This window comes from Hydractinia symbiolongicarpus, chromosome 11 (assembly GCF_029227915.1).
Source record: "Hydractinia symbiolongicarpus strain clone_291-10 chromosome 11, HSymV2.1, whole genome shotgun sequence".
NCBI lineage: Eukaryota > Metazoa > Cnidaria > Hydrozoa > Anthoathecata > Hydractiniidae > Hydractinia > Hydractinia symbiolongicarpus.
In genome coordinates this window covers 8,086,552-8,112,111 of record NC_079885.1, presented here as the reverse complement: position 1 = coordinate 8,112,111, position 25,560 = coordinate 8,086,552, and the positions used below count along the sequence as shown (strand labels likewise).

The 25,560-nt window shown below is 32.8% G+C and overlaps 2 protein-coding genes across 3 annotated transcripts; one reads left to right on the top strand and one right to left on the bottom strand.

Annotated features, from left to right (window-relative positions):
• Positions 1–1,315: 1,315 nt before the first annotated feature.
• On the bottom strand, positions 1,316–15,479 carry LOC130614028 (apoptotic chromatin condensation inducer in the nucleus-like). Of its 2 annotated transcripts, none has more exons than XM_057435415.1 (16): positions 15,321–15,479; positions 13,160–13,202; positions 12,370–12,576; positions 11,905–12,195; positions 10,956–11,094; positions 9,985–10,115; positions 8,597–8,787; positions 8,474–8,519; positions 7,945–8,048; positions 7,587–7,686; positions 7,230–7,358; positions 5,095–5,339; positions 3,995–4,102; positions 3,638–3,833; positions 3,082–3,191; positions 1,316–1,889 (listed from the first exon to the last, which is right to left on the bottom strand). In XM_057435415.1, the coding sequence occupies exons 1-16, from the start codon at positions 15,447–15,449 to the stop codon at positions 1,707–1,709; spliced, it is 2,352 nt and encodes a 783-aa protein (XP_057291398.1). In that variant the 5' UTR covers positions 15,450–15,479; the 3' UTR covers positions 1,316–1,706. The 2 variants fall into 2 exon arrangements, with proteins under 2 accessions (XP_057291398.1, XP_057291399.1); XM_057435416.1 differs by lacking the exon at positions 15,321–15,479 and adding an exon at positions 14,219–14,488.
• A 6,120-nt stretch (positions 15,480–21,599) lies between these two features.
• LOC130614033 (nuclear receptor coactivator 5-like) lies at positions 21,600–25,520 on the top strand. Its single transcript, XM_057435427.1, has 6 exons — positions 21,600–21,920; positions 22,503–22,725; positions 22,830–23,042; positions 24,295–24,494; positions 24,588–24,848; positions 25,047–25,520. The coding sequence occupies exons 1-6, from the start codon at positions 21,629–21,631 to the stop codon at positions 25,229–25,231; spliced, it is 1,374 nt and encodes a 457-aa protein (XP_057291410.1). The 5' UTR covers positions 21,600–21,628; the 3' UTR covers positions 25,232–25,520.
• The last annotated feature ends 40 nt before the right edge of the window (positions 25,521–25,560 follow it).

The following is a 25,560-nucleotide window of genomic DNA, read 5'->3' as shown; positions in this document are numbered from 1 at the left end:
TGTTAGCAGAAAATTATATAAAAGAAATCAATGAAAAAAAACACGTGGCTAAAATCGTTATGTCGTTAATTACAATGTCAGTTAACAAAGGTATAGTTTCGGCCTAAGAATAAGAAGAAAAGTATAAGAATACAAAGACTAGTCAAAACTTGTCGAATGCTACCTAAACGCCCATCAAACCTTATAAGAAACGCCGCCCCTTTCAAAAACCTCCCTTCAAAACAAACCTTTTAATAATAACAAATTTTTTTAATAACTAACTAACGCCCCTTTGAATAAACGCCTTCCTTTAATAAACGCTACGTTGAATTAAAAAATAAACGCTCCCTCAAATGCATGTAAAATGATTAAATAATTTACAAGATTGAATACATTGTTTTTTAAAATTCGGATTCTACATTTTAAAAAACAAAACAGCAATTGCGATACAAGGTATCCACTTTGGTTTGCAAAACTGTTAAAATCTTAATATAACTATAAATTTATTTACGAATTCAAAATTCCTCTCTACAATCCCAGCTATAATCTCCTTACTAAGACAGGATGATGCACAAATAACCCAAAAAAACCCTGTGATGGAGGTCAAGGAGTGTCTGTTAGAGCTTGTATGGACAATTGTGTCAGAAAAAAACCCTATATAAACTACAGAAATTTAGGTGTTTGAATATCAGAGCGCAAAAACAAACAAACAAACAAAACGTGGTTAAAAAAATATAAATTTCCTCAATAAAACTAAGTCTTGTTCTTTTAACTACTTTGTTGCAAAATAGCCTCTCTAAAACAGCATATAGCCTCTATAATTAACTTTTTTGTGAAGGTTAATAAAATCATTTTTGATTGGTAGAAGTAATATGTTGTTTTAGTCGTTTCATTATTAGCTTTCTAAATATTTGATGGAAACACTCTCCACCCTTGAGGTTATTATAAAAAACAAAAGACCAGTAAAAGTGAAAAATTCATATTGGTTTTCTACCCACCATCCCACCCCTCCCTGTTAGTTACAACGGCATTAGTAATGTAAAGTAAATAACTATGGTAAGTGAAAACATGGAAATGCGTCCATTTTTAATGTTAAGTACTTGTTCAAACTTACCCACTAAAAGTAGTTGTTATCATAAAACGAATATATTTTTACTTCTACCCTTCATAATCTTTATTTATTAAACTCGAATTTTGAGATATAACACATGTAACTTTATTTTGACCTCTTCCTTTATAAATTAAAATTTATTTTAATTGAGGCAACTTTTCGAACTGTCTCACCTTTAACATTTCCAATTTAACATTTTAGGAGCAAGACGATAGGGAAAATAAATTATATAAAAGTAAGCGATTTTATTCTTTTTCAAGTTGAAAATACACTTGTTAAAAACAACATTAAAATTCATGATTTTCAGCACCAATGTGTAAGAAATCAAATGGCTTAAAGATGGCACATACGACTAACACTTTTTTAAACTCACGCACAAAAAAAACTATTTTCTTCACCAATCTGTGGATGAAGCTTCACAGTAATTCTTAAAATTTGGTAAAATTAATAAAAATTAGTTACTTTTTTTCGGAAAAAAATGTCATTCACTACTACCATTACGTTCCACTTTGTTCTTTGTGGTACCTCAAGGGGTACGGGTTAGCATCAAAATCGTGTTGTCATTACACGGATTTGTATATTTCTATTAATGAAACGTTCTTTAAAGTTTAGCGAGTCAACGCCAACTTCTATCTCTGTTTTGCGGAGGTCTTCTATAAGGCGAGCGTCTGCGACCAGTTACTTCTTCATTTCGTCTTCCGTGTGTTTCTTCGTTTCGTCTTCCGTGTGTTTCTTCGTTTCGTCTGCCGTGTACGGCGTCACGTGGACCGTCGCTAGCTTTTTTCTCTTTTTCGAGAATCTAAAATCAATAGTAGAGGATAAAACAAAAAATAAATAAATAAATAATAATAATACAACAAGACAAGCAGCAAGCATTGATCCTACATAAACGTTTACGTCTCAAAATTCTTTACAATTTAAAATTCTCAGATTGCAGAAAGAGCTGACAGGTATTGAGGATATTTTTAATGCAAAAATGTGATTTTATTTTTCCATCAAAGAGAAGAAATAAATAATTTTTTTCTTCGTATTTTTATAGTTCCTAAAAAAAGTTGTAAAAACAACAACAAATGTGATAAGCAGGTGGAAAGCTTGTTTATTGACATGTATGCGAGTTCGAGATATTTCAATTCATAAAGGGGCGACATTACACAAGGGAGATGAATTGACCAACCTATTGTGTAATAATATTTTTATTACTGCGTATAATAAATTCTTTTTTTTTTAATATGCATAATAACTTTAACTTGTAGATTTGGGGAGTTTTAAAGGGGCCTGAGAGCCCATCGAGGTATTATTTAGCTGTTTTTTAAGGTCTTAATTTTTTGCCATATTTCAGCTGCAAACTCAAGATGCTTCAAAACAATTGACCCTATGAACTGATAAATATTTACCTGGGAAATGATGATATTCAAGGTTTTAAAAGTTACCTCGTCTAATTTAGGGTTTTGAAAATCTGGCACACACAGACAGAAAACCGTGTAGCTAGAAATTTGTGTAGGTATCTTGTACATTTTAAACACTGGCAATCCAATGTGCTACATTTCTGTTTTTTTTATTTACAATTTGAATTTCTATTTCATTTTATTATTTGCATAAAACAAAACTCAATTCTTCAAAACATTAGATCTTTTCTCTCTTATTTTGACCTCGTGATGCCTTATTACAAACCTTATGTACTAGCTACACCCAATCATATTGTTATGAAGTGTAATAAAAGTTTTAAATTTAAACGCTCTGCAACCGAACCAAAATGTGAAATGACAAAAGACTAAGAACATGGGAATACACAGCCAAAGTTTCCTACCAGAATGCGTGCGCATGTCGACTTCTCTCAACATAAAGTCAGACTATTACATTGCACGGAAATTCCTCTACAATCTCAATGAATGAAAAAAACAAAATTCCTCACAAATTTATCAAAAGGAGTGTGTCTCGCTACTGCGGTTACAATTTTGAGTGACAGACAGACGTATACATATTTCACATACTTGAGCATCCGTCAAAGGTAACCAATATATACACGGTGTGGCTTTTGTTTTTCTGAACAAATCGTCTAATAGTTTTGCAGGACTTTCCTCTCTCTTTTTATCGGCTTTGTCTGAAATAAAACAGTCAATGATTATGAACTCTCTTTTACGTGTTTACTTAAAACAGTTGCAGATAAATAGAAAAATTAAGAAGTTTAAAGTGAACGAAAACAACTCAATTTGAGCCTGGCGGGTTATATATTTGGATAAACCACATCACACCTAAAAAGCTAGACACAGATAAAAAAAACAAATTCAAATTGTTTTTAGGATTCTCACATTCTACAAGCCTTCTTTCGACAAAAAAAACAAGTAAAACTAATCTAAGAATAATCAACAGATTAACAAACATGAAAAAGGTTTTACAACCTTGCCAGTATGATTATTCAATATTTAACGTTATCTCATAAATATAGGTTTAGCTATTCATTTCAGAATCAGATAAGGACTGTCATAAGCTAAATTTAGGTTTGGGATAATGGTGAAAAACACTAAAACTGTATAGAACACGTTTCACCTGCTTTATTTTTCACGTCTTTGGTCGCATGTTTTTCAGAGCGTTCATTTCTCCTTTTCCGCTCGTTTTCACGAGACTTGTGTTGCGTGGATTCCTCCTTCTCCTTGTGTTCCTTCGTAGAGTCGTTTTCTTTGTCGTCTATTTCTATAACAACCTTAGGCTGTTCACCAACTGTTCCATTAGTATCTTCGAACATCTGAAATGACAAGCAAATTCCCAAATGTTTTTAAATTTGTGAAAATTCAGCAAAAGGAGGACTGGAAATATAATTTGGGAAGATTTGAAAAGCTATTCTAAGATTCAAACAAATCTAAACTATTCTAAGATTCAAACAAATCTAAACTATAATAAAAAGACCTTCTCCATAACAGCAAAGTCCACTTTAAGTATTTTCGGATTTCCAGATGGCCATCTCAGACCGTGCATGGCTTCTCTTGTCGTATTGGCTTCTTCCTCGGAAGAAAGCTATAAAATTAAATGTTTTGAAGCGTTAGTGATACAAAAAAGATGAAAATCATCTTAAATTGAAAAAATACGATACAATGGACAATTTTGTAACTAAAGTTAAGGTATCATCCATTTTACTGAAGAAAAGAGGTCTTTTATGATAAATGATTTTGATGAGGGTGCTTAGAGACTAAATTTGTGTTTACTAGAATAAAAAACACTTTTAAATTGTTCTTGGTTAAGCCAGCTTCTACTTAAAAATTTGTTTTCAGCTAAAAGGCAACTAACGCAACCTAATCCAAAAACTTTGCAAAGAATAAAGGCAGGTTTCCCAATTTATGTTTATTCAAAATTGCAGAATAATTAAGGTGTTTTAAGGTTCTTTGTAGTTGGGTAGCAGAAAACCAAAAATAAGGAAAAATAAGGAAATTTTGACTTTTTATGCAAAAACTGAGCAGATTTTCATAGTTATTCTCATATGTACTGAAGAAACAAACTTTGTTGCCAGTTAAACACGACACACACACATAAGAGGATGTACTTTCGAATGAAGATGTAAAATAGTCGAAATCTTATGGAAAACATAATAAAATGGACAATTTTTTTTGTAAACATAAATTGTCGAAAATTAAATGATCATTATTATTGTTTTTTGTGAAGTAAGAAATTATTATTTTGTGATTTTTGAAGAATTAAGGATGAATTCCTTGCAGGTGATTTAAGAAGGCTTGGAAACTCCAGAAAGGGACGCAAATTGCTTTCAAAAATATCCAAGCAGGAGAAAAATAATGGGCCTTGTTTACCACTGGTTCTTAGACATCGACATATAGGCTAAAATTTTTTCCATAATTTTTTTAAAAAGTAAGAGACACAAAATATAGCATTGAAATGAAAGCGAATTTTACATTAATCCCATCTATTTTTTTAATTTATTTTTACCAGAAAGTCTATATTAAAATACCAAACCACCTTAATTTGCAAGTCCAATATTATCAATACATAACATTTACCATAACATAACAATGTGACTTGATGTTATTCATCCAGAATTTATTATCTTTGATCGTTCCTGTTTTCTGTATCAAACCTTTCAAATTATTCACTGTGTATGGACGCACCAAGTTCTCGATGTGCAAGTAGCACGAAGGTGCATTTTTTGCAGGACTTGGCGACCTTTCTCGCTTGCCCTGCTCCTCCGTATCATCATCTATGCGTATGGGATGAACTGAACGAGTTTGGGTTGTAGGTACCTCTCCTGTAAATACGAAATAATCTATTTTAGGTATATAGACCATAAAAGAAGGTTGGTAAACCTTTAAATGCAACTACGAGACACAATGTATATTTTTCTACCCTGTTCCCCTGCCTGACTGAAAGACTGCACAGCGACTCCATTAGATCAGCTAGAACACAAGATAAAATGAAACTACTCCTTTTGTCTTACTTGCCTGCCATCATTCACTTTTAACATCGAAAAGGAAGAGAAAGAAAATAAAAAAGTGGAGCACATCCAATAAGAAGCAACTTTGTCAGCATAACATCCATGTACCGCAGAAGAGAAGTTTGGGGTGTTTCTTGCTCATGAATAAATCCAATTTAACGCCTCAATGTCACTATTTTTGTTTTGATAGTAATATTAATCCGGATAATTCTTCGCCTTACCAGATGATGTATATATAACAACACCACCTGTTAGCGAACAGTATTATATGCAGGTAACTATTTAGTACGGCCGGCAACTGATTTGAGCGACCAGTTTAGGCGTGGTTAAAGTTTGTGAGCAAAATTATTAAACGTAGGGGCTCCTCTGATCTAACTTGCATTTCATTTAAAGTCAAAAAATCGAAAGCAAATGTTCAAGATGGTTGGTGACACCAATTAATTGATAACATCAGCTAAATATTTTCTTCTATATGATGACACATATGGTTTTCTTCGGGACAAAAATTATAGTTCAAATAGACTAATAGCAGTAACGTCTTGAGATGATGAAACCATCATTTGATTTTATGATAACAACACCAATATCTAATGTTTTTTAGATTAAAATAATCTAAAATCTTCAGAATCAATTGATTTGCAATTAATTTGAGTTGGTTATTTAATACACCAGGTGGCACAATGTTCAAGCAACAACCAAAAATCGTTGTTCACCATTTTTCACCTTTGTTCATAGTTTCAAGTCTATGCAAATTAAAGTTTTCTTTACATACCATATTACAACAATACCAATATCTAATGTTCATTAGATTCAGATAATCTTTAATCTTCAAGATGAATTGATTTGCAATTAATTTGAGTTGGTTATTAATACACCAGGTGGCACAATGTTCAAGCAACAGTCACAAATCGCTGTACACTATCTTTCACCTTTGTCCACTTTTTTTAAGTGCAAGAAAATGAAACTTTTCTTCACATCCCATTTTACAACAACATTTAATGTTTATTAGCTCAAAGTTCTTTTTCAGGACCAACTGATAAACTTTGCCTTTAAATTTGTTGACATCATTGTAGATAATGTCACTTAAACAGCAGCTATCAAAAAGTTTTCAAGTCAGTTTTATTTCCACAAATAATGTTAAGTTCTCTCTACAGTTTCATCTGTGAAGTGAATATTTTAGGCATTACCAAATGCATTCTAGTTTGATTATGTTCACAACTAACATCAAAAGTACAATCCAATTTTGACAGTATTTTGTGGTAACAGGATGTTGCAGAAGATATTTTTCGAACTAAGCATACTCAACAATAACATATTGCATTTTGTGTGGCAATAAAAAACAAACCAACGCAAATGCTTATTAAGCAGCAACTTAATTCAAGTTTTTGAATTAAACGAAGAACAATTATTTGCATAACTTCTCCATGCAATGCTGTATCGAAAAAAGTTTTTTGCTGAATTTCTTTCACGACAAAAATCCAGAGCCGAACACTTGTGTTTACTTATATTCTCTCAACCTCCATTAACGGGAACTTTATGAAAGTGAAAACAATCTGTATTTAAAATAGGACTTGTCAACAGAGCAGATATCAGAAGGTAAAAATACATTCACAGTGAGTTAAAAGAAAACAAACTAACAGCCAACAAACAAACAAACAAACAAACAAACAAAAACAAACAAACAAATTAAACACTATCACTAACCTGAGTCAGAATCAATAACAACTGTGTTGCTACTTAGTGATTTTCCCAGAATAACTTTCTTAGCAGAATCGAGTTTTACAGTTCTTCCAGATCTTGACTGTTTATTTTTGCCTTCGACATTCTCAATTTCTAAATATGGATGGTTTCAATATACCGAAGGATGGTTATAATATAACGAATTTCCCAAACACTTAGTGCCTATTATATTCTTGAGGATTAATAAGACAGGGAATTTTACAAGTGGGAGAAGGCCAAATTTATGTAGTGCAGAAGAACAAAGGAATGGTCCAAATGGACTGGAGGTGTAGGAAAAATTGTAAGCAACAAACACCGTTCAAAAAGAGAGTCGCAACATACCCATGCTATCTTGTTCTGTCACCTCTTCATCTTCTTGATAGTCTAACTCTGGAACATTCTCAAGAGCAGATGCATCTACCTTCACGTCAGGAATAAGTTTCTACAAAACAAGTCTTTTTCATTATTAGCTAGCCTGAACGAAATGTTTTCCATGGCAAGCATGTCTCTCGTCATTTCTGGCCTTAATTTTCTTATTATCATATTAGCTTTTTTTGCTGAAACTAATAAGAACAAGGACATAAATCCCTGCCCGTGCAAATAAATATTTGATTTTTTCTGTACTGATATAAGAAATTATATTCTCAACTAGTGAGAATCCAACTAAAAGCAATACAGCTAGTAAGGAAAGAAACTTCACCTTTATAGAATCTGTACTGATGGTGACAGATGATTGATTAATCGATGTGGAACCCCAACGTCGTTTTCGTTTTGCAGCTTTCTCTTCAGCAGATTCATTCAATGCTATAGTATAGTATCCACAATTTGTATAGACAAAAAAAACAAAAAAAAAACAAATCAGATTAGCTTGCTATAGTATCACTTCATTAAAGGTAGACGACCACTATTAGCTTTCTTGTGGAAAGGATAGCATCTTACATTATCTTATGGGAAGAAAATTTTCACTAAAGAAATTTTTGTGAATCGAATATTTACATATGTTTTGTGAGAATGACTAATGTTAAAAATATGAGTAGCAAGTTAAAGACACACCCATCAAAGATAATCAAGAAGAAAGATCTTACACCTGTGCAAGTTTTCCATCATATTTTTGCATTCTTATCCTATCTAATTTTATACAAACAATAGAAATTTTTTTTAGTTTGTGCAAAAGGCACATAGAACTATCGCCAGCGTGCTTGACAGTAACAATGCTTAAAAATCCATACATGTTAGGGAAACTCTCTTCTTGAGTGTTACAGGAACAATCACTTTCTAAAAATATATATTTAAAATTACAATGAAACAATCTATCCACCCTAACAAAATTATGGGAAATAAATTCTACTTACTGGTTTAGGTTTTACATGCTCCACGAATTCGTCATCAGCCCCGTGTAAAGTTACTTTTTCGTCTTCAACTGTCTCGTTAAGATTTGTCTGTAGTTCTCCTTCTTCTACATCTTCACTTTTTTCTTCTTCTGCTGGCTGTTCTCTTGTTGTCTCATCATTCACTTCCGTAGATTTATTGTCATTAGCAGTGTCTACAAAATAAAGAAGGAAGACTAGTTTTAACCATTGTAATTAAAAAAAACAGACTGCTTAATGACAACAATATATATACTAGTCAATAAGGCACATGGAAAAATCCACTTCGGCAAAAAGAAATAACGAAGATCTGTCATTTGAATTTTAACGACTTCAGTTATTAATACAAAGATTTTTTTTACAATGTGTTTTAGGTGTCACCTGTATTGTGTGGAGCTTGGAAATCTGACAAACGGATTTAAAAGTCTTTTGATGACGTCATTAACCCGTCTGTTCCAAAATGGGTGGGTTGACCCAGCTTTAGGAACTTGGTCCCAATTTGATCCTATGTATTCCCTAGCAGGAAATGACGTCAGTTTCCACCAGTTTCAAAGTTAATTAGCCTTAAATTTAAAAGTGCAATGGATTTACCATTCTTAATATACTTTCCTTTGACTTTAAAGTTTAGTAAACTACAACAATTTTATAGGTGATGTTTTATAGAATTTGTTAAAGAAAATTGTAAAAATATAATCGACTTTGTAGAAGTCACACACAGACAGACAGAAGCTTCGTATTATTATAATTATATAAAAAAAAATTAAAAATGTCAGAAGATGCAAGTCAGATGAGTAAGGAAGTTTGTGTAGTAATCTGATGTGATCACCGTTACATCATCAAAAACAATATCATCACCCTTGCAAGAAAAGTGGACAAGAAAAGTTGGTCTTTTGGTTTAGTGTCACAACCAAAAAATAGATGCAGCATGTGTTTAATTGATAAAATGCTTTTCGTAACTTTAAACTATTTAGATATATTTACTTTTTCAGTCTTTTGATATTGTAAATCTTTTTACTCTTTCTTTTTTTAACCGCTGCCACTAATTTTGAGATACAGAGAAAACTTCAGGTACCAATATGGAATATTTCCTGAAAATCTGAGGCCCTCAGTTGTGAGAAGTTAAAATTCAGAATCATGATGTGCATAAAGATAGTTTAGCTCCAATGCATAAGCAAAAAGGTATGTGTACAGAGAGATGTTATCTGGAAGATCAACCTTCCTTGGCCTCATGTGCCATAACACAGGCTGCAAAAAAATAAAAAACTTGTACCTAAGCTTTAAATGAGTTGCAACTACCAAAATTGTTATAAGTAAAAGTTATTATCAATGAATTGCACCTAATTCACTACAAAATGTAAACAAAAAAATGTTACCCCTCATATCCTGTTCACTATAATCTAATGCTTCATCATTAAAATCAGTATGCAAAACATTAGTTATAGCAGATTCTTTTTCATCTTCAACTTCGTCAGCCTTCATATCCTCTTCTGTCTTACTGTTGTTGCTATTGTTGAAAAGAAAATTGAAGGGCTGAATAATTTACATGATGTGACAAAAAACAGAAGTTGGGTTGCCCTGAAGACTGACCTCTTTAGTGTTTCCAATTGAAGAAAAAAATTAATTTAACAGATAGACTGAAAAATATTTTTCTTTTAAAATTCAAGCAATAAATTTCTTGCCAGTTTGCTTTGAAAAGTGGAAACACAAGCACAAAAAAAATACTGAACATCTTAAAAGTTGTATCAAATCCATCCATTTCAGGGCTTTATGAAGCAAGAACATTGCAGATGACTTTCCATAAAAGCCTGTCATACAAAAAACATGCCAAAAACTGATTAGGAAAAATTAAACAAAAGTGTCAAGGTAAAAATAAAAACAAAACAAATATGGCTACTGTCAAAGTTGCAAAAAAAAAGCGAAACTGACAAGTCACTGAACACATGAAATTTTAAAAAAAAATTCACTTCTTCTGCATGTTTAGTATGTTCATATATATTTTCACTTCATTAAAAATATTTAATTTTCTCCTCACAACCTTCATATGGTTCTCTATGTGTCAAAGGGAGAACAACAACTTTGTTTTTTGGAGTTTACTGGATCTGCACATATGCCTTTCTTAGTGGCAGACGGCACCCCTTTTTTCTATTGTTGCTTTTAAAAATAAAAGTGCCTAAGAATTCACAAACTACAAAAAATTTGCTTTATTTATCAGTAGCTTAGAACAACATTTCTACATCATTGTTATCATACAACATGTAACTGTTCAGATTTTCCAAAAATAAAATAAAATGGATAATGCTCAAAATGGGAGGACATGGTGACTGCCACAATTTTTATTTCAAACCTGTTATTGTCCATTTCATCTCTATTTTCTGGTTCTCTTTCGTTATCCATTTGCACATCTTCAACAGCAACCTGGTCATCTGTATTTATGCTGTTTTTTTCTTCAAGTGTCTTTTCAGTGAGGTCTGTGCTTGGTTGATCTAATGCAATATAGAGTTAGTTATATTGTTGGCTTAATTTGTCTTACGCCATTTCTGTTTATTCAAATTTTATTTAGTCAAACCCAAAACAGTTATTTAATGGTGTGCTTATTCCAGGCGGTGCTTTATTTAGGCAATAAAAAAATAAAATAAAATTAGTTAATATGAACATTTTACAACTTCTACTTTTTCAGAATTACCTCATAAAAGTTTATAACTTATAACTCAAAAAATATATATATAAAAATATATATAAACCAAAAAAGAACTTGTTCAAATAAGCAAACTTGTTCAAAAAAATAGCAATTGTTTGTTTTAGGCAGAAAGGTATGACAAAAAATACCAACGGCGAAACAATACATTGAGAAGTTTTTGCACAATAAGTCTACCATAGTCATTATCACCAGCCCTGTAAATTCACGTTGGTGCCCTATATGTGTGCAAATATTTGTTGTAGACAAAAGAAAACCACTTCACTCTATTTAAATCTGTTGTGTAGAATCCACATTTAAAATTATTTTAGACCTTAAAAAATCGATTTTGTCGCTATAAGGGAATCAAAGTAAAAAGTTGCCAATGAAACAGAAAAAATAACACATCTGAAAAAAAGTACGAGTTGAAATAAATGTTTAATCTAAATTCCCAGAGTAAATGAGAATATAACGTGCCAACCCCTAAAGTGCCTATAGATAACCTTTGCCAACCTCATTCTTGTTGCAAGTCAGCAAAATTTTGCCAGCCTTTTTTGTGCTGACTTTCAGTACTTTGGATTCACAGGAGGACTGTATGAGAAACCCAAAGTTAACATACCGTTGGAGAATGACAAGTTGCTTCCTTCATTTTCTGTCAAATTAGTGCTATGTAGTGCTGCAAAAGCTGCATTTTCTATGTTTTCCTCAGACTGTCCACTTGATGGTTCTGTATCTTCCAGATCAGCAGTTTTTTCCTCCATCTGCTCAGTCTCAACAACTCGTTCATTGTTAGGCTGTTCATCTTTTGACTGGTGAATCGGTTCTGTAAACTGCTCTGCAAAATCCCGGGCATCAGTAACTTCACTAGAATCTTCTGAAATTTCAGTGGTAGTGGAGTTAGGTTGAACAGCTTAAAACAACAACAAGCAATATCAAGAACAAATAAAAGAGCTACACAAAACATCAATTACATTTTTTTATTTTTTAGTTGCACAAGACAACAACAACTAATAATACTTGGTTTTGTTTTGACAAAAATTAAACGTTTCATCACTGCTCAAAAGAATTCAAAACTATAACGAACCTGCTAACTCTTCATGCTTATGTCCAGTGTCTGTTGGAAAGCTACTGTTGTGTAAGCTTTGTGCAAACGAAGGATTTATGTAATCATCAACAGAAATATTGCTATCGTTAACAAGTTGTTGTTCATATTCTGCCATGTAGGGGTGAGGTTCTTCAATGTTCTGAGTACGTTTTTCTTTTTCTGGCTGTTTCACAACTGGGACTGCTTCTAGATGAATTGATTAGCAGTGTAATGCTACAATTATTAATTATATGCATAAACAAATATTTTATACAGAAGAAATAACAATTAATATCACATTGGTTTCATATAGAACCTTTCTAAATCACGTAGGCATTTAGCAATTGCTAAGGTGAATGCCGAGGTGAACAAAAATTCTAGGCCAGGTTTGCAGACATGCTTTTTATTTAACGTAAATGACCTAACCTTGCAATAGTTACTCAGTGGCCTTTGAAAAAAAGGGTTAAGAAAGCGCGTAACGGCAAAAAACAAATAAAAAATTACTAACGTAAAACACAAATTTGCCAATGTGAAATGGAAAATTGCATTTTATGCTGACAATTTTTTCTTGCCAAGAAATATAAACTGAATTTCAAATGCCAATATCAAGGAATGCAAAGTTTACATGGTTTTTCCTAGTCACATTGAAGTCAACTTCATAGTGGTCATATGCATGAAGAAATGCTGTCATACTGAGACACATTTGTAAGATTTTTATTAAAAGAGGCAATAAATTATTAGGGAAAATGGAAATAAGATGGTAAACTAACTAGGTCATTTATACATTTACCTTCTTGCTTTCCATCTTCTACAGAGCTGTTCTTCTGAATGTTCTAAAAAGTATAACAACACCACATTTAATATACAAGCCACATCATCAGCAAGCAAGCAAACTTGAAGATCAGCAAATATCAAAATTTCAATTTCTAGGTGTTTTTTCACTTTCTAAAGTTGCTGTTTATGAGACATAATACTTACTCTGTAAAGGAGTGCATATAATGGGTATGCATGGTATGGTGGGCATGCATGGGGTGATAAGGGTGGAATATAAAAGAAAATCAATGAAATTGTTCTTTCTGGATATCACTTAATATACAACAGTTGCCAGAGTGGAGATCTGGCCTTTATTAACATTTTTATTTAAACACATGAAAAGAAAGTCCTTTCTGTTTATAACCAAAACACATAAATCACTAAAGTTAGAAAATTTAATTAAATTTTTATATAAAAAAGGGTATATGCAGTGGTATAAACAAAATATATAAATCAAATTAAAACACCTACTTTTCAACGAAAAAATAGATGCAGATACATTCAGGGAGAATTGTTTTCTTACTTTAAACCTGTCATATTGTGTAGTTTCAGGGAGAAATGCAAATCAGACTATCACGCCAAATTAGGATAGTAGCTTTAGGTGATTTTCCATAAACTAGTTGGGAGATCATCTCCTATTTGGGCAATCGCTATAAAAAAAGGAGGTAAACATGTTTTTATAAGAGACAAAAGCGTGTTTTCTCTAGTTTTTTAACTTCCTTCGTATCAATTTCTTTCAAATTTTCAGGAAACATTAATAATAATAGATACAACTTGTGTACTTTTGATTAAAAACAAAACACAGCAAAAAAAGTTATCACAAAAGAATGTGTTTTCCCTTATAAAAGTGCGATGTTTACCTCCTCCGATAGCAAAATAAGCTGTGATGGAGTGTTAGTTTTCCAGAATGATCGTTAAGACAGGCTTCTCATTTTGAGGTACGCAATTGCGTTCCTATGTCCTATCGCTAACCTGAATTACGCGTGACAGATTACTTTCTAATAGAAAAGGAAGTTAAGATTGAAAGTCGCTATACCTAGAAGCTCAATCATTGGGTTTGCGGTTCACGATTCAAAACATCCCCAACTTTTCTACCGCAAAATCAATGCGCAGCAACGATTAACCTGAGAGTCTTAAACTTGCAACATCCTTTGCACTTCCGTTGTTAAACAAATAAAAAGCCATTTTAAAAATTGCGTACCCAGAGCAAATTAGGTACGCTACCTAATCGCGTGACGTTGTCAACTGGTGTATGTGATTGATCACTACGCCAGTTGAAGCCTGTTAAGCTGTATTAAATATATTGCCCAACAATATATTGCCAATTATGCAGACTTGTTTCATTAATGTCTCATTGGTGTCCACCTCCGCACCAGGATCACATCAGCTGTAATTGGCAGTTATCAACTATAAAGGGACCATGTTAATGAGTGTGTTAGGAGTCGATGGGTTAGCTAGGATGTACAAGTTGGCTTTGAATAGAATTTCATTAGTTAATTTCTTCACAATAGAACAAAAATGATCATTATTCCCTGAAGTGCGTAACTCTGCTTCACTAAAAATGCTAAATGGTGATATCTGTTTTTATTATATGATTTAAACCATGTATCTAAAGAAAATTGAGGTACATGAAAATGATCACGTACACACCAGACACCAGCTGAAAAACTCATGACATGACCTGATGAATGAAGGTAGCGTAAAGCTTAGAAGTTTATTCACAATTATTTGCTGTATATACATACTCTACGTTAAGTAAGGTACTTTTAGTCATTTTCTTCACACAAAGGTATCATTATGACTCCATACAGATATAAGTCAATTAGAATTTATTCGTCTACACTCGATAACAGTTTAAATCCTCAACAATAATGTAGCTAGAAAGAAATGGGCTAAAAAAGGCCTTTCTTCAGCAAGCTCCTGCATTTTTCTGCCTTTCACACAGTTGTTAGAGCCAGAAGGGCTTACCCCCAAAAATGTACACATTTATAAAGAGGGATTCCTTAATTATGCATTATCCCTGACTGTACTGTGAGGATAGCTAGCTAGACGGTAAAACAGGTTCTGCTGATTGGATAGAAAAGATTTTGCAAATAGTATTGTATGTGGTTGTGTATATATATTTTGAATTTCTCTACCTCGAGCAGTCTTTGGACAAGTTTTGCTTTTACACCAGTCTTTTTTAACCCTCTTCTTTTTAGTTCTTGTTGTAGTTCTAAAACTGTAAGCTTTTGAAGTTCAGCCGCTCCGAACTCCGCCATGTTCATATAATCAATGGACTACCAGGGTTGATCCTCGATTTAGTAGAATTTTAATGTAGGAATATGGCCAATGTTTTACAAAATTTAAAAAAGTTTGTAGTACTTTGCACATGCGCAGAGAATATAAACAACAGGACCACACAGCAATATCAAAGAAATCCATCCAAAAAAAGAAATATTCGCCTAAAATTAGTGAATTTTTCTAAGAAGAATTAAAAGAATATATTTTAAATTTAATTCTATATCCTCTTGGAACTTACGCTACCCAAGCAAAAACAATTAATCTTTATTACCAGCCATTCAGTCCTGCGTTTTTACCTGCAAAAAAGTGCGCGTATGCCCATCATATTGTTCTCAAAATGACATCAAAACAACTACGTTACGCGGAAAGTGGTCTATAGTCCCGCCACTTAATCTCGTTGCCCTGGGCATTTTGTATCTTTTTGATATTGCGGACAAGATCGCCGTTGATTGGGCAAAAGCGCTTTTTGCCAATGAACGGCGGCGGGTTTAAGGAGGCACGAATATTAGGAGGATGAAGGTATTATAATTATATTTCTAACGCACGGAAAGAAAGTTTATCTTTTTAAACAAACAAAACAAAACAAAATAATTCTTTCTATACGCAAGCCAGCAGAAAGGACAGCTTTATAATTTTCCTCGTGGTATATTTTCTTTTTTAATGGCGCTGCCGCGCTTTCTAAAAATCCACAAAAGATGCTGGGTTCGAGCGTACGTAAATGCTATATATGCCTTAGATTCAATGGGGCGAAGGTCGACGATAAGCTTTTGTGAGAGAACTACAAACCAGATGTAAATACGTAGATTTTTTTACGTTTAAATATGGTACGGCACGCAAGGTGACTTTAAGGATAATGTTAGAAAAACATGTTTTTATTCCAAGAGTCTAGTTGGATCCAGCACCTCAGAAAACGCAGCGCCGTTGAGAAGCAAATAGTTCTGGGGACGAGGTTGTCTAAATAGTTAAATATTATAGGAATCGCTCAAAAATATCTTTTGCGAGCCCAAGCGCAGGATTTGATGAAAAACCTGGGATATTCGTGATGGTGTAAGGGCGATTTAGAGGTGGGCGACGCCGGTAGATAATTAAAAATAAATACGTTGGGATAATTGCCAAAATAATATCCTAAGAAGATTAAGCCCTCCGTACACTTTAAAAATAGTGCCGTGCGTGCCCTGTGTGTGATAGATATGCATATTTTACATGGCTAGCCTCACAAGTATCGAGGATATACCCTGCCTATTATTTCCAGGAGGGGCCATGGCTTAGATGGAGAGTCCTAGAGTATTTAAAGCTCATTTTGAGCTACGCAGACCCAATTAGAGCCCGCGCTTTACTAGACAACTCCCGCAACACATCCACAACGGCCCACACAGTGTGCCATCTTCACAATCTCCCTCACATGGCGTGGGTTAACCCAGGGCTATGGTAGCACATGTTCGTCGTCAAGAGGAATCGAACCCTGGTCTCCCGCACAGAGTACGAGAGCTATAACCACTAATCTACGGCGCCACAATAACCACTAATCTACGCGCTTTTTGATAGTTCTAGCGAAATTCGCCGTCACTGTAAAAAAAGGTGTTGTGGTTGAGCTTGAATCAGAATTAATAGGTCTCATATGGAAAGAAATAAGATTCAGGTTCTCTAACGAAATAGTGTAAATAATAGAATAAAACAGATCAAATACAGCCAGGGTACACCACACACGAGGGAGGGGGGGAGGGTGGTAGACAATGTTTAATTTAACTAAACATTCGTACATTATAATCCCACTAAATGAAGGTTTCTTTGAATCTTTTTATATTTTTAGGCGGTGTGGCCAGGACGGTCACCAAATCAGAAATGGCGAACAGTATGAAAATCTGCAAGTTTTTTCAGGTGTATCTTTCTTTGTTTTGTCGTGCACTTTTGAGTTAACCCTAAAACCAACTCTAAAACCTTATACCTGGGCTTTTGTTGTCTTTTATTCTGTCAGGATGGTGACCATCTCCTTAAATTCCTTAAATAACCTTAGAAAAAGAAAATCTCCTTAAAAGTACTTAAATATGCTTGGAAAAATTGAAATTTTAGCTATTCTCCTTATTTTCTCCTTATTTCTTGATTTTATGATCGTAACTTTTTTGGAAATGTGTTCATCATGGATTGTTCATCACCAGTGAAATACGACATTTCTCTGTTACCTGAAATCCTATATTTTCCCTCTTTCAAGGCATAGTTTATATGTATGTTTGTATAATATGTATAATTTTCTTATCATAAAGCATAGTATGTGTATGTAACATTAAGAAAGAGAACTAAAATTGGGTTTTCTCCTTAGTTATCCTTATTTTTTTATTATCGTTTACAGCAAAATATCCCTAAAAATGTCAACTTTTCTTCTTAATTCTCCTTAATGTCCTTACTTCTGTTCTCATTTTATTAGTGGTCACCTTGTCTGTTTATACTATGTTGAGAATTTGTATTTTAACATTTATTAGGTAAAAATCGAAATAATAAAGCTAATATATATAATTTTATGCTTCCTTCTCGAAAGCCGCCATTTTGTGATAGTTTTTTTTCGAATTAAACCCAGTTTTGATGTCATCTCACGGGTGACAAAAAAATGCCCCCTGAACAAGTTGCCGTAAAACGATAACTTGAGAAAAAAGAAGAAGAGTAAATTATTGCAACTAAGATTAATTTTGGTAATAATTATAAAATGTGTTTTTTGCTATGCCTTTTTGCAATAAGAATAATAGAAGCAGCGCTGGATAAGCATTCCTTTGCCAGTCTTCTACCATGCAAGGAACAACGAGCTACATGCACTCATTTAACAGAGCCGATACCCTTTCAAAGTCAAGTTTTGATCACTAGAATGTTTGATTAACGCTGGCAAAAAAGGATTTGGCAATTCTAAATCTCTGTCCACTTGTCTTTGTATTAGGCGATGTGCAAATTCTGGTAATTAGTACAATATTTTGAGTTGATTTTCGATCACTTTTGTTAAAATTGGAGGTACGTTTTAAAGGGTACCTGAGGTATAAAATGCTAGTTTGGGAACAAAAAGAGCTTTTGAAAAATTTCAAAAGACTTGTTAGCTATCTTTTTAAGCTCTATTATATAAGTCCAACATAATTTTATACATCGGGTTCCCTTTAAGTTTTAGTTTGTGCGGTAAACTGGCATATATACAGCTCTAATAAAGGACTACACTAGCAGTCTTTACATAAGACCAGAGAACCAGCAGTGAACATCTATTCTATACAGAACGACTAAAGAGCCATTAGCAAACCAGCAGTATGGTAACAGAACAAGCAACTTTTTTTAATATACTGTCACAGTATAAATATACTAACTAGCTAGAGGGGTCAAAATTTTAAATCTGCAGTCTAAAATCATGATGTTGGTGATTTTGACAACAAGTTGGAGAAATCAGCAACTAGGGCACATTTGCTGCGATTGAGGTAATAGTTTGATGATAAAATAGGACTGCTACTTTTTATGATCCTGATTTCCTAGATTTTTAAACGATCTACAGCAATTTTTTAGCTTTCCAAGATCAGGTTTTCACTGTTTTAAAACGATCGATATGCAGTGATATTTTCGCTTTCGCTGGCCCCTTTTTGTTATTTTTGGGACAAAGAAAGCAGATACAGTACAGTCCAGATGTAAGCGTACGCGTACGGTCAACTTGCAAAAATAATTGCTTTCATTAAAAAAAACAATAGGCTCGCAAGTTCCTTTCAAATTTTCGCGAAAATAATTGCTTCCTGTTAAAAACAAAAGCACAGCAAGAAACATTGTTTAAAAACAAAACTCTGCGCGAGAAAAAATAACGCTAAGGCCATTGAATTTTTTTTTTTTTTAACAACGAAACTAATTATATAACGCGATTTTAATCTCGATACATTTAAAAAACACAAGCTCTTTTAAAAAACAAATCCAATGATCTAAATATGTAAAAAAAAAAACTAATGCTACTTTTAAAACTTTTGTAATATTTCTTTATCGTGGAAACATATTTTTTAACATGCCAAACTTTTAAAAGTTCTTTTTATAAAAAGCAACGTTTAGCAACGGAAAAACGGAAAAACCCTACGTTCGGGACTTTTCCCTTCGCGATAAGATTTTGAAAAAAAATTAAATTTTATTACCAAAAAAATCTAAAAATATAACTTTTGACGTTTTATAGTATCACGCTACATTTTATTGTTTAAACATTGTCTTTGTTTTTTGTTTTGTTGTTTGTTTGTTTTCTATCGCCGTTCTTTGTTCTTAAGCTTTTAATTTGCGATTTAAAAAAAATATTTCTATCGCCGCTTTTCGTTTTTAAACTTTTAAAATGCGATCTAAAAAAACATTTCTATTGCTGTTTTTCGTTTTTAAACTTAAAATGCGATCTAAAAAAACATTTTCGTTTTTAAACTTAATGCGATCTAAAAAAACATTTCTATCTCCGTTTTTCGTTTTTAAACTTTTAAAATGCGATCTAAAAAAGCTTTTCTATAGCGGTTTTTCGTTTTTAAACTTTCAAAATGCGATCTAAAAAAACATTTCTATCACCGTTTTTCATTCTTAAACTTTTATAATGCGATCTAAAATAGCCTTTTATCAAAATTTAAGTTTCAATCTTTGTTAAAATATAATTTCTATCACTTAAAAGCTTTATTTACCCTGCGCAACCAACAATGCCTTCTCTCAAGTTTATTTAGTTTCCACACAAAACTTTTGTTTAATAAAAATATTAAACAATGACTCTTCATGTCACATTGATAGAGTTGATAACATTTGCAATTATGCTATTGGGAATAGTTATGTTAACACTACTTAACAATAGGTACGAGCAGTTATAATAAGCTATTTTTCTTCAATAATCTTTTGTTTATTACGCGCAAGTTAATGACTTACAAGACTCGCCAGATAATTAGTAAGAACAAAAGACAAACAACTACCGCATCCGAGAAAAAGGTGTGAAACTTGAGCGTAGTTACATAATTTGATAGTTGAATATCTGAGAAATTGGTGATGCATACGATGATGTATGCAATGTATACAAGTGTTATATTAGAAGGGCTCTTGAACAATTTGAACTGAAGCGAATTTAACTAAGTGCTAAAACGAATTAGACAATTTTTTAAACAAATAGGAAACAAATGCGAACGATTTGCAAACAATTACATAATGATTTTCAATTCAACAAAGTGATTTGAAACTGTTTTAAACATTGAAACAGATTTGAAACGAAAATGTTTTTTAAAATCTGTTCTAAAATAGTATATATAGAGATCGTTTGAAATAAAATAGTATATGCATTAGAACAATAATTTGTGGAGACGATCCCTTATCAATGCATAGATATTATAAAGGTGAATTGATTATATACCATAAAATTTTTTGCCAAAATGACACTTGTTTGCTTGTCCCAGGCCTCTTCATTTTTTTCTGACGACCAACCAAGTTGCAGATTCTGATTTATTACGTCATTGGAAAAAATTTAAGAGGCCTGGGACTAGCAAACAAGTTAAATCTGAATTTTTTTTAACGTGGATATCTTTAGAGCTGAAGAGCTTTTGAAAAAAATTAAGAAATAACTTGTTAACCAACTTTTTAAAGTCTATGATATAAGGCCGACATCATTTTATTTACGTATTTTAGCCCTTACAACTAAATTGAATTTTACTTTGATCTAATAAATACAATTTTTAAAACGTTTCTCTAACACAACCAACCAAGGTGGCAGCTTCAGGAGCTCTATACTAAAAAAAACAATCCTAATACATTAGCTTATAAAAGAAAGTACAATTTATACAGAGTATAAATTGTACATCAAAATTATGAGTTTCAAAAGTTATCCTTGACAATAGACTAGTTTGTGTAACAAAGCCAAAAATCTACACTTAAGTAGGGAAAGGGTGGAAGTAGCGTTTAAACTTTTCATGTGGTCTTCAGAGTGCTTATTCTATGCATGAATATAGTTTTCCCATATTTGATACTCTAAGCTGGAATTTTTGCTGTGTTAATAGCAATATAAATGTTTTGTTTATACCTGTGGTTTTCATCAAGTTTTTTTCTAATAATCCAAACCTGATACCAATTTTGAAAAAAAAGATCTTAAAAAAATTGAAAAAAGTTCAAGTATAATTTTTTTAAATTGTTTTCTTGCATAGAAAATAAAAATAAGAAAATGAGTGGTGACAGCAAAGAAAGACGTTCCAGAAGCCCAAGGCAAAGGCGGAGAATTGGTAGGGACACAAACAGCAATGATCAACGTTCACTGCGCTGCAGAGTGTTTGTTGGTAATTTAGCAGTGGATAAAGCATCAAAATTAGAAATTGAAGAAATATTTGGAAAGTATGGCACCATCGATAGTGTTTCCATCCACAAAAACTTTGGGTTTGTTCAATTCACCGATGAAAAAGGAGCAGATACAGCTGTTTTAGAAATGCATGGAAAAACAATATTTGGAAAAAGAATTGGTATGCTTGTTTTAGTTATTATGTTGTAGTAGTGGAGTATAGATTTGAATAGTTATGATTTTTATGCAATAAGTTACAGTTTGGAAAATATTGATAGTATTCTTAGCATTGGTAAAGGTGTTTTATAGGTGTTCACATAAGGCACCAACCAGGAGTTAAGCAGTCAAACATATTCCAATGAGTGAGGATGGTGCTGTCAAGTACCTAAAATTAAAGGACAGATGAATAGCTTTAAAACAGTAGTGAAATTAAATCCTTGCAAGCCTTCTGTTGCTTTATCATTGTATATGCTAAAATGAAAAAATATATGTAATTGATGATTAACAGCTAGATAACAGGGAAAATAAGTTATTAGAAAAAATGTAAAGGTGTTTGATGATTAAGAAGGGTCAACTAGTATTTTCAATCTGGAATCATCAGTTTAACAGACAAAATTAGTACTAACTAACACGTTTCAATATGATGTTTTCATTGTTTCTTCATCCATTCATACACCTTTTACACAGGTGTATAGGTCATTGTTACTAAATTTTATTATAAGAAGCAATTTCATGGTTTTCATGCTTGATTTTTTTAAAACAGATGTAAATTTGGCTGGAATGAGACGCAAAGCTCAGGAGAAAGACAAATTTGAAGCTCCTCCCCCAAAAGAAGAAGTCGTGCCTGAAAACATGATGCATATAGGCAAACGATCCCCTAGAAGGCGTTCACGCTCTCCCGTTCACAGCGGCTCAAATTATGGTCGATCTTTGTCACCAATGTCAAGATACGAAGAACTTTATAGGAAAGATGATCCATTTGGAAGGTATGCCAACACGCAGTAAAAATAACAAATATTGTGTAAAATAACTAGCCAAAAAACATCTCAGTGAAAAAATTTGATAATTTAATTACCATATGTTTATACAGATATGGTGCCTATGATCCTCAAAGAGATTTTCCACCTGGTAGAGGATATGCACCACATCCTCACGATGATGGTTACCCACCTCCATATAGTGGCAGGGAATTTCCACCGAGAAGTAACCCATACGGTAGATCATACGATGATCATAGACCACCTCCACAACGCTTTAGGCCGTCAACAGACTGTGAAATCATCTCTTTATCTAAGGAGGAAAGGTAAAGGCATTTTTATTTAAGTAATATGCGTTTTAAGAAAATTTAAGAAATTTTTTTCAAAAGTTTATGGAAGGTCTGTTTTATATTATCTGATATAGCAGGCCTATCAATAAGGGGAGAGCAATCACTCAAGCAAAGGCTCGCCCAATTCTGAGAAATGAGAAACTAGCTGAGCCATTAATTGCTCCCCCAATTCCACAAAAAGTTTGTCTGGCTGAGCAAAATCAATTCATCTCACATGGAAATCAATGTTATTTTTTTTATTATTTACAGTAAGAAAAACAAAAATATATAATAAAAGATAAAAAAAAATAGATAAAAAAGACTTGTGATATAATATGCATTTAAAAACTTATTCTATATTTATTCAGATTGCTCGCCCAATCTAAATTGTAACCTTGGAAGAGCAATTTATTGCTTGGGTGTTATTATATATTTCTTATTGATTAGCTCAATATAGTAGTAGATTATCCACCATTCTGAAATATTTGTCTTTCTGTTAAAGTGTACAGCAACTTCGTTTTTATGTGGGAACAGGGCTGGGACTATGCACAATAATGACATGCTGTATAAAACCAGCCTTCTAACTGTATAAGTTTAAATACTGTGCAGCATAAAGTATATAAAAATTCAGTAAATAAAAGATAGGCAGTAACCCTAAGCAGAAATTAGATAGGCAGTTGCAAAGGGTGTTACAACTATTTGTACCACAAATAAACCATAAACAACATAAATAAATAATAATTTAAACAATTTTTTACATATTCCATTCTAAAAGATGATAAGAAATTGGCTACTTAAAATTTGTGGAGAAAAGTTGCAGCATTAATTTTCAGTTGTTCTTATTGACAAATACAGAATGCAAATAACTCGCAAAAAATATATTTATTTTTCTTAATAGGAAAAATTTTCAGATCTTAGAAATTCCAAAATTCCAAATTCCATTCCACTTCACGGAAGTCTTAAAAACAACAAAACGAATAACTACATAATAGTGCTTAGGTTTTTCAATGTTCTGTAAACAAAAATGTAAAAACTGGAATGCTCTTGACCTGTTTTAAATTTTCGACCAATACTCTTAGCTAATATGTTCCTGGGCAAAAATAAACATGTATTTGCATATTGGAAATTTGATCGTACCTGGGATGTTTATTTAAGCATGTGTTTTTGTGTGTGTGTTTGTACCATCATCTTGGAAGTTTGACCACAAATGTAGGTGGTCGGTATGTTTGTTTTACTTCACTCCTTTTAGCCGTTATGCAGAGGAAGTTGAAGCTCGGCTGCGTAGTATTGGACTGGTTTGTAACATAGGTTATCCTCCCATTGATTTGCCAGTGGCAGAAGTAATTGATCGTATTACTCGTGCTGGAACACTTTATGTGATTGTTGTATCTGCGCAAAATGCGATTCATCGTTCTTGTACACTGAACATACTTCATGGCGCTCGACAAGGTTTGGGTTTATTTTTATTTTAAGTTTTGTGAAAAAATTTTTTATCAGGTGGTGATTTTGAATATGTTTTTGTTTTACCTTCTTTTTTAACAGAACATCGAAATATGCCACTCGATGATGCAATATCTTTTGTGGCAAGAAATTTTGATACATATTTAAAAGTTTTGCGTGAACCTTTTCGAGGGCCACCTCCAGGTGCGTATGACCCTGTTTATGATAGGGCATACCCACCACCTTCCTCTCATAATCCACCTGTAGGTGGAGTACCACCGGCTAGAGAAAAAGCCATGTCAACCGATGAACTCAATGCTATGATTGAAAAGCTAAAAAGAGAAAAAGAGCAAAGAGAAGCAGGTAAAAAAAGTTTAGCTGTATTTAACTCAAGAATAGGTTGAAATAGAAAATAATAAAAGCAGATGATCGTTTGTTTTTTAAAAACACAGCTTACAAATTCATAAAGTTGTACCTTTGACCTTTTTTGTTTTGTTTAGTTGTTGGTTTTTTTACTTGCCTTGTGTATTATATTTTACCTTGTTAACAAAAATATTTCAGGTTTGAGAAAGAATGATGAGAATGGTGCACTAGCACAAGGTGGACAGTCGGAGCAGCTGTCAAATAACACTTCTGCTTCTGATATGAATTACCCTCCATATTCTCAAGGAAATTCATCGAGAGGTGAACATGATGGTACACGAGCGCCACAATATTACAATCAGCAACAGCATTCGTACAGATAGACAAGTTAGATAAACTGTTATATTTGTTTGCAGAAATTATGACATGCAAAATCACAAACAAGAAGGGGTAAAAAGGATCAGAAAGAGAAAATGGAAATCTTGTTTTACTTGTACCAAATTTTTGGAGTTTATGGAGAACTTTTCTTGTATGTTTACTGAGTAAAAAAAGCATATTTGAGAACTGATTTGTTTTTATTTTTTTGTAAATAGTATTTTTGGTATGCTCAGTTGAATATAACTATATGTATACGACTTTACAAAAAGTGATATAATTTAATAAATTTCTGGCTCCAGGTCATCTTGCTTTTAGAACTAAATTTCATAATACT

Bases quoted from the DNA above. Each gene is read 5' to 3' on its own strand.
- LOC130614028 (XM_057435415.1), bottom strand. From the start codon at position 15,449: ATGAACATGGCGGAGTTCGGAGCGGCTGAACTTCAAAAGCTTACAGTT. The intron at 3,192-3,637 runs GTGAAACGTGTT...GTTTTATTTCAG, and splicing joins AGACGTGAAAAATAAAGCAG to ACAAAGCCGATAAAAAGAGA. The intron at 1,890-3,081 runs GTATGTGAAATA...TATTGATTTTAG, and splicing joins TACCTTTGACGGATGCTCAA to ATTCTCGAAAAAGAGAAAAA.
- LOC130614033 (XM_057435427.1), top strand. From the start codon at position 21,629: ATGAGTGGTGACAGCAAAGAAAGACGTTCCAGAAGCCCAAGGCAAAGG. The intron at 21,921-22,502 runs GTATGCTTGTTT...TTTTTAAAACAG, and splicing joins AATATTTGGAAAAAGAATTG to ATGTAAATTTGGCTGGAATG. The intron at 24,495-24,587 runs GTTTGGGTTTAT...CTTTTTTAACAG, and splicing joins ACTTCATGGCGCTCGACAAG to AACATCGAAATATGCCACTC.